Below are 17256 nucleotides of genomic sequence, written 5' to 3' on the forward strand. Positions count from 1 at the left end.
ATAGGTCGAACTTTGTCTGTTTGTAGTGGTGTAACTTGGTAGGCATCCTATGATTAACTTGTAACATATAGCCTTCAATGCAATTTGTTTTCAAGCAATCTGTGACAAAATGCACTTCATTTGTGTTCAGGCTTTAAAAAAAAAAAAAATATCCTGAAAATGTGCTGCTGCACAGGTCTCTTGACTCAAATGTTTGCAGACTTGTTACAATAATGTTGAAAAACATGAAGAAATGTGAAGTTGAGTGACTGATGCTTGAGCACAAGATGCACTGGTTTGTTTAGACATGGTGTATGTGCAACTTTGGGGAAGTCTGTTCATGAAAAACAATAATGGAATAATACGGGTTTCCTTTGATTTGCAGGTATGGATTTTTCAGAACTGGGTGAGGTTTCTAACACAGCCAATTTATTCAAAAAATTAAATTGTTCAGTCTTCGATCTGCTAAAATGTTTAACATATCCGGTTGAAGCGCACAAAAGTTGTTTTGGTGAACTTGTGTGACTAAAGCATAACTGATTTCTGTTATTAATTTAGCTTGTAGTTGAAAATCGGTATAACATTATTCAAACTTTGAATTTGAAATGTCCTTGCTATGGACTTTACTGCCTCCAGTTGCTATAGCTAGTTGTGGAGAGTCGACTCCAAAATTATAGATTCCTCGACTCCCGGTGTCGACGCCCATTCTCCTAAGATTTTTGCAACAGAGGAGACTGAGTGGTTGCCATAGTCAGTTTAATTATGCCTATACTGTTCAGCAGCTCAAATCAGCAGGATGGGGGGGCATTTTTATTAAGAGGGAGGTTTGCCATAGATTGCTAAAATAATGATTATGATCACACTTCCTCAATGTAAATATTATGGGGACACCTATACATTTGGCAGCCATCTACAGCACAACTATGGCCATCGCACCACTGATATTACAGAGAACGATACAGCAGAGGGTTCATAGCCAACTTCACCGCAACAGGTTATGGGTATGACCTCAATTGGTCCCCTTAGGCTTTACCCTGGTACTGGGGTATACTGTTGGCCTGGTCCCAGATCTGTTTGTGCGATCTTGCCAACTCAAATGTTTGGCATGACTGACCATAGGAGTTTGCAAGACGGAATAAACAGATCTGGGACCAGGCTAGTATATTGTAGTGCTGTACAGAGGAATTTCTGACTATACCCAGGCAGGACTTGGTTGTACCGATGGCCCATTTTTCGCAGAGGAGTCACCACACACTAACGTCAGTTTCCCAAGCTTTGGTCCAACAGTGTTCCGAGACATTGGCCCAAACTACAGTTCCATCCAGCACACGGTCAGCTCAAGCAGGTGAATGGAGGCCCCCAGTCAGTCAGCAAGTTTGTCAGTATGTTCTCAAAATAAGACTATTCTGGTGTTACTTTCTACCTCATGGAATGTTTTATGCTGTCTCAAAGTCAGTTGAGGATACTGAAAAGTTCTACATCTGCACCATTGAGAGCATCTTGACTGGCTGCATCACCGCCTGGTATGGCAACTGCTTGGCATCCGCCCGCAAGGCACTACAGAGGGTAGTGCGTACGGCCCAGTACGTCACTGGGGTCGAGCTACCTGCCATCCAGGAACTCTATACCAGGCGGTGTCAGAGGAAGGCCCTAAAAATTGTCAAAGGCTCCAGCCACCCAAGTCATAGACTGTTCTCTCTGCTACCGCACGGCAAGCGGTAGCAAGCCCCCAAGCAATAAGACTGCTAAATAGTTACTCTTCATACGCTGCAGCTACTGTTGTCTATCCTGTTGCCTAGTCACTTTATTCCTAGTTATATGTACATAAAGTGCATTCGGAAAGTATTCAGACCACTTGACTTTTTCCACATTTTGTTACGTTACAGCCTTATTCTAAACTGGATTAAATAGTATTTTTCCCTCAATCTACACACAATACCCCATAATGACAAAGCAAAAACTGGTTGAGACATTTTTACAAATATATTAAAGATGAACTGAAATATCACATTTACATAAGTATTCAGACCCTTTACTCAGTACTTTGTTGAAGCACCTTTGGCAGTGATTACAGTCTTCTTGGGTATGACGCTACAAGCTTGGCACACCTGTATTTGGGGAGCATCGCTGCACTGCTATTTTCAGGTATTTTCTAAGATGTTCGATCAGGTTCAAGTCCGGGCTCTGGCTGGGCCACTCAAGGACATTCAGAGATTTGTCCCGAAGCCACTCCTGCGTTGTCTTTGCTGTGGTGCGTAGTGTCGTTATCCTGTCGGAAGGTGAATCTTCGCCCCAGTCTGAGGACCTCAGAGCGCTGGAGCAGGTTTTCCTCAAGGTTCTCTCTGTACTTTGCTCCGTTCATCTTTCCCTCGATCTTGACTAGTCTCCCAGTCCCTGACGCTGAAAAACATCCCCACCACCATGCTTCACCGTAGGTATGGTGCCAGGTTTCCTCCAGACGTGACGCTTGGCATTCAGGCCAAAGAGTTCAATCTTGGTTTCATCAGACCAGAGAATCTTGTTTCTCATGGTCTGAGAGTCCTTTAGGTGCCTTTTGGCAAACTCCAAGCGGGCTGTCATGTGCCTTTTACTGAGGAGTGGCACCTCTCTGACCAAGGCCCTTCAATCCCATTTGCTCAGTTTGGCCGGGCGGCCAGCTCTAGGAAGAGTCTTGGTGGTTCCAAACTTCTTCCATTTAAGAACAATGGAGGCCACTTTATTCTTGGGGACATTCAATGCTGCAGAATTTTTTTTGCTACCCATCCCCAGATCTGTGCTCGACAATCATTTCTCGGAGGTCTACAGACAATTCCGTCGACCTCATGGCTTGTTTTTTTGCTCTGACATGCACTGTTAACTGTGGGACCTTATCTAGACAGGTGTGTGCCTTTCCAAATCATGTCCAATCAATTGAATTTACCACAGGTGGACTCCAATCAAGTTGTAGAAACATCTCAAGGATGATCAATGGAAACAGGATGCACCTGAGCTCAATTCCGAGTCTTAGAGCAAAGTGTCTGAATGCTAATGTAAATAAGATATTTATGTTTTTTTTTTTTTATAAATTTGCAAAAATGTCTAAACCTGTTTTCGTTTTGTCATTATGGGGTATTGTGTGTAGATTGAGGAAATGTGTTTCTTTAATCCATTTTAGAATAAGGCTGTAACGTAACAAAATGTGGAAAAAGTCAAGAGGTCTGAATACTTTCCGAATGCACTGTATCTACCTCAATTACCTCATACCCCTGTACATCGACTCGGTACTCATACCCTCTGTATATAGCCAAGGTATCGTTACTCATTGTGTATTTATTACGTGTTTATTACTTGTCTTTTTTCTCTGCATTGCCTGTAACTATTTCACTGTTAGTCTACACCCGTTTACGAAGCATGTGACAATGTTGTTATTGCTTTGTATACATCAATAGTATTCTCTAATGGCACATGGAAATATTTACTGATTGCACTGATTCTACTGAATGACTTGCTGTATGATGACGACTTCCTGCTGTACCTGAGTGAATACGACGAGTATAACCTATTCTAAGCACCGCCAGCCTGCCCTGTGGGTTTGGACTGCAATGGGTTGACTAGGGCCTTTACTCTGGCCCCATTTTAAGAATAATATTTGTTCAGTCACTGCCCCTGATAGCCTTTCTGAACTGTTAGTCCCTATAGATGCTGGTACAAATAATATTTCCTGGTGGGGAAAAAGAAATGTGAGGTTATAGGCCTAGCACTTGCAGACCTGTTGCCTCAAGATCTGTACCAAATGCTAGGACTACCACTGGTTCACTTACTAGTCTTGTTAAGCCTCTCAGACTTGACTTGAACAATCCTTACCATGTACTAACCTTTTGATTGGATCCCAGGGCTGTGTTGGTTGTTGCTTGGAGTCATCCTCTTAGACCGGGAGATTGGCTCTTCAAGTTGATGGGTTAATTAATGAGTAGGTTAATTGATGTGGTGGGCTCCGACCCGTTGGTTTGCCATCTGTTGGTTGGTCCTGTTGTGCCAACGCTGTGTCACTATTGTCGTTTGCACCATTTAGTAAGTTAGTGAAATTTTTATAATGTTGTGATATGTGTAGTTTATATATTTTATGTAAGTCTAGATTGAAAGTATACTTTGCCTTGCTCTGAGATATGGCTAGACTCCTATAGTGCCATAATAATCTAGCCATGCCTCAGGGCAATACCTTGCCCTGCTATTTTTCACTTGTCTTACATACTTGAGATGCTTACCTCTACTGTTGACAGGGCATGAATGACAGACACTCTTGTTGCGGTGTTGACATGCTGATTGAAGACCCAATGTCAGATTTTATTTATTCTAACTTGTTTGTATTTTCACGCACACAGAAAAGAGAATACAATATTATTTCACAGTTTGCCTATTTTTTTTAATTCGCTACTCATTTTTTTCCTGCTGCAGGCAATGGCCATGTCTAATGTTAGTGAATTCCCACATATGCACAAGTGCTACACTGCATTCGGAAAGTATCCAGACCCCTTTTCCCACATTTTGTTACGTTACAGCCTTATTCTAAAATGGATTAAATTAATGTTTTTCCTCATCAATGTACACACAATAACCTATAACGACAAAGCAAAAACAGGTTTTTAGAAATTGTTGCAAATGTATTACAAATAAAAAACAGAAATACCTTATTTACATAAATATTGAGACCCCTGTATGTCTTAGTTGACTTCACATCAAACTTGGGCACTGGTTTGTTTTTGTTTAACCTTTTTATACTGAAGCCAAAACTGTACACAGCGGTTGTCATAACGACTGCTTGGTATGGATGACTCAAACACACATGTTCAGTATAGCCCCCAAAAAGGGAAAAAACATTTGAATGTGTTTTATGTACTGTGTGTCCAGGACTCCAGTCAGCCAGCAAGAGCTACATCACCCGGGACCAGCAGTTATCGATCTTACCACTCCAGGTCAGTAGGCGGCGCCAGACCCTCATGTTACACGTTCACGTCTCAGGAAGAGGGAAATCTCAAAGTTTGTGAAAACGTAAACAAAGCATGACATTTTGTGTCACTGGTTAGTTGGTGGCAAAAACCAGAGGTCCAAATTGACAAGACATTACGCTTATTTTAGGCAGTTACTTGAACTATAAGACGACCATGGACACAAATACTTTGTTGCTCCGGTTTGATGGACGCTCCCGGTTGCTGCTCCGTTCTCTACTCTTGGGAGCTACCGGTGCCCGTCGAGGTCTGTGGGTGTTTCAGCGGCAGCGACGGTCAGACCCGGACTTCTGCCTGCACAACTGTCTCGAGACTCTTTGCCAGCAGGAAATATGCCCGAATAGTGATGCTCAAACCCTGACAACGTGAGAAAATAGTCCAAACTCGTTTATTCCACTAAAGTTAATCAGCTAGGCTTTTTGGCCTCGTTGTTTGACTTCTCTAGACTGACCAGACTAGTGATGTGTATTTTAATGTGAAAAAATACATACAATATACGATTCTCTTCGATAACCCACTGCTCTTGTCCTTAGCAAACCACTCGTGTGCCTGTTTCCAGTTGCCTTCCAACGGAGCCTCGTGTCCTTCCTCCATCTCACCCACCCTTTGCATTCCCGGACCAGTGTCCTTTGCCTGCTAGACTGCCTCAGCCAGGGGGAGCATGCCCCAAACCCCTGGGTGTCTGCCCTGGTCGTACAGCTCCGGAGAGACCTTGGAGCCCCTGGGGGGAAGGAGCCTCTAATCACCCACCAGTGCAGAGAAAGACTAAGGGTACTATGTGAGCATTTGAGGGGTAGTGGTGGTGATCAAGCAACAGGATGGGCCTCATGTTTAGGTGGGCCAATAGAGCCACAACCGGCCTTATCCTCACAGAGTGGGCTAGATGATGTGGTTCCACAGAGGAAGAGGAAGAGCAGCTGTGTGGATCTGGACTCAGAACCTGAGGAGGACTCCGGACAGCAGCGTAAGAGGATGAAGATAAGTCTCTCTCCTGTGGACACTGAGAGGAGGTGTAGCAGTATGGTGTATGCGGTGGGAACGGAGGGTTTGAAAGATGAGATGGAGACGGACCGGGTGGATGGTGTCTTCCCAGAACAAGCTGTGGAACCACAGCAGCCAGCAGCAGAAAGTCCAAGTGATGCCCTGCCTGAGCAAGTACAGGTGAGACAAATAAAGAACTTGACTCTTCAGTCACATTAGTATTCTGTTGACAACACCGAAGAACTGAAATTAACTTACGTGTTTTCTTGGTTCAGGCTTCTATCCCTCAAATCAAGGAACTATTGGAAAGTGAGGTGGAGGTAAGATACCTATTTTAACTAAGTGATCATGTCTGAGATACACTCACATGAAAGTGCCTTAATCCCCTGTGTCCTCTTTGTTTAGTGGGACCAGAGCTCAGTGGATGTCTTCAAGGTGCTGAACGACTGTGATCCCTCCCAGGTTGGACTTTTTAAAATTGACACTAAAACGTACACAAAATCAGGTCACTCATGATCACTGCTTCCGATAACAACCCTTCTCTCTGTAGGTAGAGGTCTTATGTAGGATGCTGAGTTTGTCTGAGACTCCAGAACAGACCCTACCTCAGCTCTGTAGCTGCCTGCTGGACCTCTCGCCTGATCTCAGTCACAGCACAGCAGTCACACTCATCAAGAGGATCCTGCTGGGAAAGGTACCTCACAGTTCATTCACATGTACCCTTTTCACACTACTGACCAAAACTGAGCCAAGCCACGCTGCACTGGGCTGGCCTGGTTACCAATCCATCATAGTTTCTTTGCTGGAAAGGACAATGTGAAAATAAAAATCAGAGCCAGCACAGTTTGAGTCGGCCCTATAGTGTGAGTAAGACAGTGGCTTGTTAGGCTAACTGTATCCCATACTGTTTACCTCTGGCAGGTCCTGTCCCTTTCTGAACCTGCCTCCCGCTGTCTAGTCATGGCTGTGACGTCACTATGCAGTCGCTACCCCAGGCCAACCTGCCATGCTTTGATTGGACCAGTCCTGGAGGAAGGGCAGACAGGTGAGTGGGAAACACGCATTGATCAATTGTGGACTCCAAAATAGACAAGCATTAACTGTCAGTCAATGAATTTAGCCGTCGATATATTATTCACCACCTAATGATGTTCTATTCAGGCACTAATAATCGTTCTATTTATATATAATTTCTTTTTATTTACCACGTATATTTAAATCTGGAATGTCCCATCAGGCAGTGCACAGGCTGAGCTGCTCATCAGATTGATAGAAGACTGCCTTGATCCCCACTACAGACTGCTGATGTTTCAGTAAGACAAATCAACCCAGTGGGTGTAGTGGATCTAACAACTAGTGAAGTGTTCTGGTTGTAATGATTATATGCATTTTAATACTCTTTTACAGTCTCATAAGCTCTTCTTTTGTCCAGGATGACACTCAAAGGGATTTGGTGTGAAGGAGTGCTGTCCGTCATTCATGCCCTGCTGGACAAGAAGGTGAACCATGAATCTACTCCACTCACATACAAACTAGTCCTCTAATGTACCGTACCTATCCAAACCAGACCAAACTATACTGAACAAAAATATAAACGCAAAATCGAACAATTTCAACGATTTTACTGAGTTACAGTTCATATAAGGAAATCAGTCAATTAAAAAAACGAGTTGTTCCCCACCAAAGGGCTTTATTATAGACAGAAATACTCCTCAGTTTTATCAGCTGTCCGGGTGGCTGGTCTCAGACGATCCCGCAGGTATTTGTATTTATTATGGATCCCCATTAGTTCCTGCCAAGGCAGCAGCTACTCTTCCTGGGGTCCAGCAAAATGAAGGCAGTTCATACCATTTAAAAAACATTACAATACATTTACAGATTTCACAACACACTATTATTAACGTTAGCTCTCTGTGTACATCCAAGGGCCAGCCGTGCTGCCCTGTTCTGAGCCAATTGCAATTGTCCTCTAAGTTCTTTTTTGTGGCACCTGACCACACGACTGAACAGTAGTCCAGGTGTGACAAAACTAGGGCCTGTAGGACCTGCCTTGTTGATAGTGCTGTTAAGAAGGTAGAGCAGCGCTTTATTATGGGCATACTTCTCCCCATCTTAGCTACCGTTATATATGTTTTGACCATGACAGTTTACAATCCAGGGTTACTCCAAGCAGTTTAGTCACCTCAACTTGCTCAATTTCCACATTATTTATTACAAGATTTAGTTGAGGTTTAGTAAATGATTTGTCGCAAATACAATGCTTTTAGTTTTAGAAATATTTAGGACTAACTTATTCCTTGCCACCCACTCTGAAATTAACTGCAACTCTTTATTAAGTGTTGCAGTCATTTCAGTCGCTGTAGTAGCTGACATGTATAGTGTTGAGTCATCTGCATACATACACACCCTGGCTTTACTCAAAGCCAGTGGCATGTCATTAGTAAAGATTGAAAAATGTAATGGGCCTAGACAGCTTCCCTGTGGAATTCCTGATTCTACCTGGATTATGTTGGAGAGGCTTCCATTAAAGAACACCCTCTGTGTTCTGTTAGACCGGTAACTCTGTATTCACAATATAGCAGGTGGAGTAAAGCCATAACACACATGTTTTCCAGCAGCAGACTATGATCAATAATGTCAAAAGCTGCGCTGAAGTCTAACAAAACAGCCCCCACAATCTTTTTATCATCAATTTCTCTGTCAATCATCAGTCATTTGTGTAAGTGCTGTGCTTGTTGAATCTCCTTCTCTATAAGCATGCTGAAAGTGTGTTACTGTAAAATAGCATTGTATCTGGTCAAACACAATTTTTCCAATAGTTTACTAAGGGTTGGTAACATGCTAATTGGTCGGCTATTTGAGGCAGTAAATGGGGCTTTACTATTTTTGGGTAGCGGAATGACTTTTGCTTCCCTCCAAGCCTGGGGGCACACACATTCTATTAAGCTTAAATAGAAAATATGGCAAATAGGAGTGGCAATATCGTATGCTATTATCCTCAGTAATTTTCCATCCAAGTTGTCAGACCCCGGTGGCTTGTCATTGTTGATAGACAACAATCATTTCTTCAACTCTTCCACACTCACTTTACAGAATTCAAAATTACAATGCTTGTCTTTCATAATTTGGTCAGATATACTTGGATGTGTAGTGTCAGCAATTGTTGCTGGCATGTCATGCCTAAGTTTGCTAATCTTGCCAATGAAAAAAGTATAAAGTAGTTGGCAATATCAGTTGGTTTTGTGATGAATGAGGCATCTGATTCAATGAATGATGGAGCTGAGTTGAAGAAGCCGGATGTGGAGGTCCTGGGCTGGCATGGTTACATGTGGTCTGCGTTTGTGAGGCCGATTGGACGTGCTGCCAAATTCTCTAAAACGACGTTGGAGGCAGCTTATGGTAGAGAAATTAACATTAAATTATCTGGCAACAGCTCTGGTTGACATTCCTGCAGTCAGCATGCCAATTGCACATGTGGCATTGTGTTGTGTGACATTTTAGAGTAGCCTTTTATTATCCCCAGCACAAGGTGCACCTGTGTAATGATCATGCTGTTTAATCAGCTTCTTGATATGCCACACCTGTCAGGTGGATGGATTATCTTCAGGTGGATGGATTATCTTGGCAAAGGAGAAATGCTCACTAACAGGGATGTAAACATATTTGTGCATAACATTTGAGAGAAATAAGATTTTTGTGCGTATCGAACATTTCTGGGATCTTTTATTTCAGCACATGAAACATGGGACCAACACTTTACATGTTGCATTTTATATTTATGTTCAGTATAGTTCTCTAATGTACCATACCTATCCAAACCAGACCAATTGATTTGACCGTATTGTATGTGAAAACAAGAGTATTCATAAAATCCTTAGTCTCTCATTGATTTGAATCTGTTTGTATCACTTTTCAGCTGGAGCTGAATGAAGAGCTGTTCACACTCTTCACTGACCAGCTAAGCTCCCAGGCACCTCATTTCACCAAGTCCATGAAGTTTGCCAAGATGATGCTAACTGTGCTCACCAAGTATAACACGCATGTAGGTTATACCAATCAATCAAATGGATTTGTAAAGCCCTTTTTACATCAGCAGTTGTCGAAAAGAGCTGTACAGTAACCTGGCCTAGATCCTAAAGAGGAAGCAGAGGCACGTTGGTTATGAAAACCCCTTAAGTCCAGTCTACAACTGTAACTTAGTCTGTTTACTGACACACTCCTATTCTTGTCTGGTTGTATTTGTCCAGGTCACTATGGCTCACAAACACACTCTGTCCTGCTGCTTGTCCTCCAATGAGACATTCTTGAAGAAGTCCCTTCAAGCTTCCCTGAAGAGAATCAAACATTCATGAAATACTGTCTGAATCCCTATACCCTAATGAACTATTAAATGAATGATAATGCCTGGGAACATGGTAGGTTATTTTAAAGTCATTTTACTACAATAGTATGTCAGCTGTGTTTTTTTATTACAAGTGGGACTTTTGTTGTTTCATATTGATTTAAATGTCCAAATTCTGGAATTCTGCAAGAACTTACATAGTATACATAAGCATGTATGTATAAACAATGTTGCAAATGTCTGGAATGCGGTTTTAACCAATCAGCATTCAGGATTAGTCCCACCGGTTGTGTAAAAGCCAATATGCCCTTAACTATTGGTTACCTTTTGGAGAGTATAATGTCTGACTGTTTAAACTTTTATTTTGCTGTCAGAGAGGAAGGGAAAATAAAGATGGTACCACAGCATTCTCTTTAAGCCTCTATCAGATTTTCTTTGGTGGCATGATGGAAAAATATTTTAATATTTTCCACTACCAATATGGCTGAACTCCGTGTCCAGTTTATTTAGCGCAATTTCCGGGTAGACTTCCTTTCCAGCGCAGGGTGAAGAAGGTGAAACCGCCAATATGAGGTCAGTTCAAAATGAATTTATAAATCTCTTCTAATTATTATTATTTTATTTTTTGACAATTATTAAGGAATATATTTCTGTAAATCAGAACTTCAAAAATCGTCTAATGGATGGATTTACATAGTTACAGAGAACATTTTTAACTAACATCTGTGGCACATGATTTAAAAAAAATTTGGAATGTCAAATTTACCCAAGGACTTCTGGAGACACTTCTAACAATATAATTATAATTTCTTCTTTAAATCCTTGATTTAGTTAAATTAAATCTTATCTAATCGAATACATAAAGCAGTTTGATGATTTATTACTGTTAAAGCAACAATTGTTCAAGAGTCATGTGTCAACATACTGTATGTTAAACCATCTAATTATAGCCTGCTATGAGGGGGAGCACAAAGCTTTGCTTAAGTTTCTTTTAGCCTTGAAAAAATTAACTTCATAATACCTTGTGTTTTTTTTTTGTTGGGGGGGGGGGGGGGGGGGGGGGGTTGTGGTAAATAAATCCCTTGCTGCCCTATACTATAAATGTATGTAGTAATTTGTTGTTTGTCCTGGTTTTTTTCCCATTCACAGTAAGGTCTCCAGGGACACGTTATACGAGGCTGTTAGGGAGGTCCAGCAGGGCTCTCTGGCTAAGCCCAGAAAGTAAGACCACTGAGCATTACTGTGTCATTACAATAACAAAATATAAAGTGTAATAGTACTGTAATGGCAAATATTGCACATTATTGTATTTCTGTGATTTAGAGATATACCATAGCTGAATGACCTTGAATAGTCTTTCCTAAGTGTAAAAGTAATTGTATGACACTTAGCTAACAACATTTAGTATGTTTTTAAGGGGCAATCTGCAGTTGCTACATCCATTTTTGGGACTTATAAATAAATTATACAGCACCAGTAAAAGGTTTGGACACGCCTACTCATTCAAGAGTTTTTCATTTTTTACATTGTAGAATAATAGTGAAGAAATCAAAACTATGAAATAACACATATGGAATTATGTAGTAACCAAAAAAGTGTTAAACAAATCAAAATATATTTTATATTTGAGATTCATCAAATAGCCACCCTTTGCCTTGACAGCTTTGCACACTCTTGGCATTCTCTCAACCAGCTTCACCTGGAATGATTTTCCAACAGTCTTGGCGTTCCCACATATGCTGAGCACTTGTTGGCTGCTATTCCTTCACTCTGCCGTCCGACTCATCCCAAACCATCTCAATTGGGTTGAGGTCAGCGGATTGTAGAGGCCAGGTCATCTGATGCAGCACTCCATCACTCTCCTTCTTTGTAAAATAACCCTTACACAGCCTGGAGGTGTGTTGGGTCATTGTCTTGTTGAAAAACAAATGATAGTCCCACTACGCGCAAACAGATGGGATGGCGTAGCGCTGCAGAATGCTTTGGTAGCCATGCTGGTTAAGTGTGCCTTGAATTCTAAATAAATCACAGACAGTGTCACCAGCAAAGCACCCCCACACCATAACACCTCCTCCATGCTTTACGGTGGGAACTACACATGCAGAGATCATCCGTTCACCCACACCGCGTCTCACAAAGACACGGCAGTTGGAACCAAAAATCTCAAATTTTGACTCCAGACCAAAGGACAGATTTTCACCGGTCTTAATGTCCATTGTTCGTGTTTCTTGGCCCAAGCAGGTCTCTTCTTCTTATTGGTGTCCTTTAGTAGTGGTTTCTTTGCAGTAATTCGACCATGAAGGCCTGATTCACACAGTCCCCTCTGAACAGTTGATGTTGAAATGTGTCTGTGACTTGAACTCTGTGAATCATTTATTTGGGCTGCAATTTCTGAGGCTGGTAACTCTAATGAACTTATCCTCTGCAGCAGAGGTAACTCTAGGTCTTCCATTCCTGTGGCAGTCCTCATGAGAGCCAGTTTCGTCATAGCGCTTGATGGTTTTTGCGACTGCACTTAAAGAAACGTTCAAAGTTCTTGAAATGTTCCGTATTGACTGACCTTCACCTTAAAGTAATGATGGAATGTTATTTCTCTTTGCTTATTTGAGCTGTTCTTGCCATATTATGGACATGGTCTTTTACCAAATAGGGCTATCTTCTGTATAGCCTCAAAATGTGCTTAAAACTATAATTTTTATATCTTGGATGGTCAGCTCTGTTTATGAATTTAAGAGTGGTTACATTTCTCCAGGCCCACCCCTTAGCTTTTTTACCAAAACAGAGGCGGGGTATCTGCTTTATTGTTTAAACTACGGATTTCCCCTTTAAAGCCTTGATATGCATGACACATCTTTCAATTGTATCTTCTCTCTCTGCTCAGGTTTGTGGAGATGGTGGAACTACAGATCAGCCTGAAGAACTACGATCCCCAGAAGGACAAGCGTTTCTCTGGTACCGTCAGGTCTGGTCCCAGTCCTCTACTGTCTAACCCAACCTTCTCTCTGTCTGCTCCTTAACCCTAACACTGTTTGAAGAGTGAGAATCCACCTCTGTATGGCAAGTTGGCAACAAATTGGCCACATTCACAATCACAGCCTGTCTCTCAATAGTCTAACATGTCATCCTCTTTAACAAAATGGATCAAAACAGAATAGCAATGGCTTGTGATGAATCAGGAATTTTCTTTCACCTGTCCAGTTCTGAAGGAAAGAAGACAAGTAGAGGAAAGGAGGCCATTTTAGAGTATTGAGATGCACCCACAACCCCCAGGCGAAGTCCAGGTTGGGTAGGACAATTCATTGAAGAATTAATGTGTAATCTAACTGAGCCTGTACCACTTCAGGGGCAAGCAAAGCAGCCGGACCCCTACCCTGGGTCTTAAAATATGAGGGTAGGCTGAGGGTGAAATATTCCATGTCCCCAAGCCGACCATGGTGCTATGAAATATTGTACCAGTCGTTGAAGGTAGACCGTCTGACTGACTGTTTGGAAGCCAGCCAAGGTGGGTAAAGCTTATATGTTGAGTCTGTTGGAGGAGGCAGTGAGTCTGGTCCCAGATCTGTTTGTGCCGTCTTGAGAACTCCCAATATGACACAAACAGATCTGGGACCAGGCTAGAGGGAGGGTCAACTGCAGACGTTATCCAGTGAGGGTCAATGTTGTCTTTCTCTCTGTGTGTGTCTCTCTCTCTCCTCCCCCCTTCTTACCCCAGGCTGAAGACCCTGCCCAGGCCCAAGTTCTTAGGGGAGACCAGCAGCACTGTGATGAGGCTAAGGCTGCAGACTTGCCCCACATGGACATTGAAGCCCTGAAGAAACTCAACAAGAACAAGAAGCTTGTCAAGAAACTCTGTAGGGAGTGTTTCAATGTGCTTTGTGTTGTATATCAATATGAGTGTAACATCAATATTGCTACAGAGAGATGAGTGGTCATGACAACGTGACAATATGACTTGAATGTATTGTCACAAAGTAGTTTCCCAATACATACAAACATTGCCTAGACACGAGGGACACTTGTTGCTGCATAATTGCAGAAGGATGGGCAGCATATGAGATGTAGTAGGAAACGGTGCATACTCTGGCTTCTATAAGATTCTAGCTCCCTCTACAGAGTACATACCACACAACACCACACCTTGTCAAAAGGTATATTGTGACTAACCTCTTTTCTGTGTTTCTGTCTTTGAGCCAAGAAGTATGACGCATTCCTGGCGTCCGAGTCTCTGATCAAGCAGATCCCTCGTATCCCGGGTCCTGGCCTCAACAAGGCTGGCAAGTTCCCCTCGCTGCTCACACACAACGAGAACCTCAGCACCAAGGTGGACGAGGTCAAATTTCACCATCAAGTTTCAGATGAAGAAGGTAAATGGGCTTCACCATCCTCAGTCAATGGTTGTGTCCCGATTCTCTGGTCTTATCCCTGAAGCTCGAATCACTTTCCCTAATGGGTTTGAAGCATTGAATTGGCGTTAGCATGGGCTAGAGGGAGTAGTCAACGCTTTCCTTCCACCAGTCCATTCGTAAATCCAGGAGTGGGTGAACAAGTACACATTTCGGGGAGAATGGTGGAGAATCTCACTGATTGAGGTTGACAACACTCTTCTTATTGCAACACTTTTGGTTTTGTGCTAAACGTCCCTCCCTGTGTGTGTTCCAGGTACTGTGTCTGGCTGTGGCGGTGGGTCACATAAAGATGACAGAGGAGGAGCTGGTGTACAACATCCACCTGGCCATCAACTTCCTGGTCTCTCTGCTCAAGAAGAACTGGCAGAACGTACGTGCCCTCTACATCAAGAGCACCATGGGAAAACCTCAGCGCCTCTCCTAGTCTCTATTGTTCTCCACTAGAGTCTACTAGAGAATCACACTGCCCTGTGAATCAGGATCACCATGGGAAAACCCCAACGCCTCTCCTAGAGAACCAAATTAGCCTGGTCCCAGATCTGTTTGTGCTGTCTTGCCAACTCCTTTGGTTATTGTTGTGCCTTGAAATAGCTGTCAAACTGTCTTTCTTTTTTTCTATGAATAAGCCTGCCAAGATCCTACAATCTTCTGTCTTGTTTGTGTTCTAGTTGTGAACTTTTTCTCTAAGACACCTTTAATAAAGAGTGGACTTTAATAAACAGTGGACTTTAATAAACAGTGGACTTTAATAAAGAGTGGACTTTAATAAACAGTGGACTTTAATAAACAGTGGACTTCAATAAAGAGTGGACTTGAATAAACAGTAGACAAAAAATAAACAGTGGACTTTAATAGAGTGGACTTGAATAAATAGTGTGGTAGTGTAGATCTGAAAATATACAGCAGAAGCCATACACAACTTATCTGTGTCAATAACAGAAATGCATTAGCTTGACTAAACAACACGTCGTTTCAAGATGATTAGTGTAAGTAAGTAGGTGGGAGAGAGTCAGTCTTGGCGTCCAGATGTCCGTTTAGAACAGACAACAGACTGCTTCTTAACCTCCGGCTCTAACCAGGGCACAGCCAGCCCTGATGTATGTGATTTCGTAACATTACGCACGCACGCACGCACGCACGCACGCACGCACGCACACACACACACACACACACACACACACACACACACACAGTACCTGTCCTGGTCTCGTTCCCTGACTGACTGGATCTCATAGTAGGATTAATGACATCCTGAGTGCAGTCCTCTGGAACTGACAGAGAGAGTGAAGAGATCTGATCTTGTTCTTGCCTACCTGATTATTTGCCCTGTATTCCACTTTCATATTTAGTCCAAGGGACAGGGAGTAGTTGATCAAATCACCTTGGTTGTCATTAGTAACCAGTCTGTATACACACACACACACACACAAGCATCTGCCTCTAACCCTAGGAAGCTCTTTGCCACCTTCTCCTCCCTGCTGAACCCCCCCCCCCCCTCCCCCTCTCTCTCTGTGGATGACTTCGTCAACCATTTTGAAAAGAAGGTTGACGACATCCGATCCTTGTTTGTTAAGTCAAATGACACTGCTGGTCCTGCCCTACCCTATGCTTTGACTTCTTTCTCCCCTCTCTCTCCAGATGAAATCTTGCGACTTGTGAAGGCCGGCCGCCCAACACCTGCCCGCTTGACCCTATTCCCTCCTCTCTTCTCCAGACCATTTCCGGAGACCTTCTCCCTTACCTCACCTCGCTCATCAACTCATCCTTGACCGCTGGCTATGTCCCTTCCGTCTTCAAGAGAGCGAGAGTTGCACCCCTTCTCAAAAAACCCACACTCGATCCCTCCGATGTCAACAACTACAGACCAGTATCCCTTCTTTCTTTTCTCTCCAAAACTCTTGAGCGTGCCGTCTTTAGCCAACAGACTGGAGAGGGGTCCAGCTCAGCCCAGTCACCGGAGCCAGACCTCTCTCCAGTCACCACCGGAGCCAGACCTCTCTCCAGTCACCACCGGAGCCAGACCCCTCTCCAGTCACCACCGGAGCCAGACCCCTCTCCAGTCTGTCCAGCACCCTGTCCACTCACAAGCCAAACGAAGTGGTCACCAAGAAAAACATCATCAGGTACAGTATATCATCTTGATCAACCATGATCAGTGGTACAATATTAACATGACAAAGGCACAGTAACACAACAAGGCATTGTCCAAACAAGGGGCTTGTTGTTGTATTCTACCATGACGCGTGTCTGTGGAAGTTCACCTTTGGATACTCTAATAAGGCACAGACATAAAGGCAAGGAAAGGGTGGAGAGAAAACAAAGTGGACTCACCAACCAACGCACCACTGGAATGTAAGTCACTTATAATGTAACAGTTACAGTATACCAAAGAGTTGTATGACTAACCCAAGATAGACCAGAGCCTGTCGTTTCCAATGGTAACAAATGAATCATAGTGGGTAGAACAAGCAAGGAGGTGGGCAGAGCCAAGCATGAGGTAGTGAGATCCTATTGGCGCGTTCTAGCATTTATTTGCATATTTCCGTGAGGGAACGCCTACTCT

The 17256-nt window shown here is 43.0% G+C and overlaps 1 protein-coding gene and 1 pseudogene across 2 annotated transcripts; both read left to right on the forward strand.

The window, feature by feature from the left end:
• Positions 1-4992: 4992 nt before the first annotated feature.
• Positions 4993-10694, forward strand: fance (FA complementation group E). Its single transcript, XM_084184712.1, has 10 exons — positions 4993-5329; positions 5498-6125; positions 6221-6265; positions 6351-6407; positions 6496-6639; positions 6867-6990; positions 7183-7258; positions 7378-7444; positions 9862-9987; positions 10193-10694. The coding sequence occupies exons 1-10, from the start codon at positions 5121-5123 to the stop codon at positions 10295-10297; spliced, it is 1581 nt and encodes a 526-aa protein (XP_084040838.1). The 5' UTR covers positions 4993-5120; the 3' UTR covers positions 10298-10694.
• Positions 10695-10842: 148 nt separating this feature from the next.
• LOC311147900 (large ribosomal subunit protein uL1-like) lies at positions 10843-15408 on the forward strand (annotated as a pseudogene). The gene is made up of 5 exons (XR_014615645.1): positions 10843-10860; positions 13169-13249; positions 14000-14138; positions 14478-14651; positions 14947-15408. The product of XR_014615645.1 is annotated as a large ribosomal subunit protein uL1-like (transcript).
• Positions 15409-17256: the final 1848 nt, after the last annotated feature.

This window comes from Coregonus lavaretus, assembly GCF_964263955.1.
Source record: "Coregonus lavaretus genome assembly, chromosome: 20".
Taxonomy (NCBI): Eukaryota; Metazoa; Chordata; class Actinopteri; order Salmoniformes; family Salmonidae; genus Coregonus; species Coregonus lavaretus.

Excerpts from the sequence above, each read along its gene's own strand:
- fance (XM_084184712.1), top strand. The coding sequence starts at position 5,121 with ATGGACACAAATACTTTGTTGCTCCGGTTTGATGGACGCTCCCGGTTG. Across the intron at positions 5,330-5,497 it reads GATGCTCAAACCCTGACAAC|CAAACCACTCGTGTGCCTGT; the intron begins GTGAGAAAATAG and ends TCTTGTCCTTAG. Across the intron at positions 7,445-9,861 it reads ATGCCCTGCTGGACAAGAAG|CTGGAGCTGAATGAAGAGCT; the intron begins GTGAACCATGAA and ends ATCACTTTTCAG.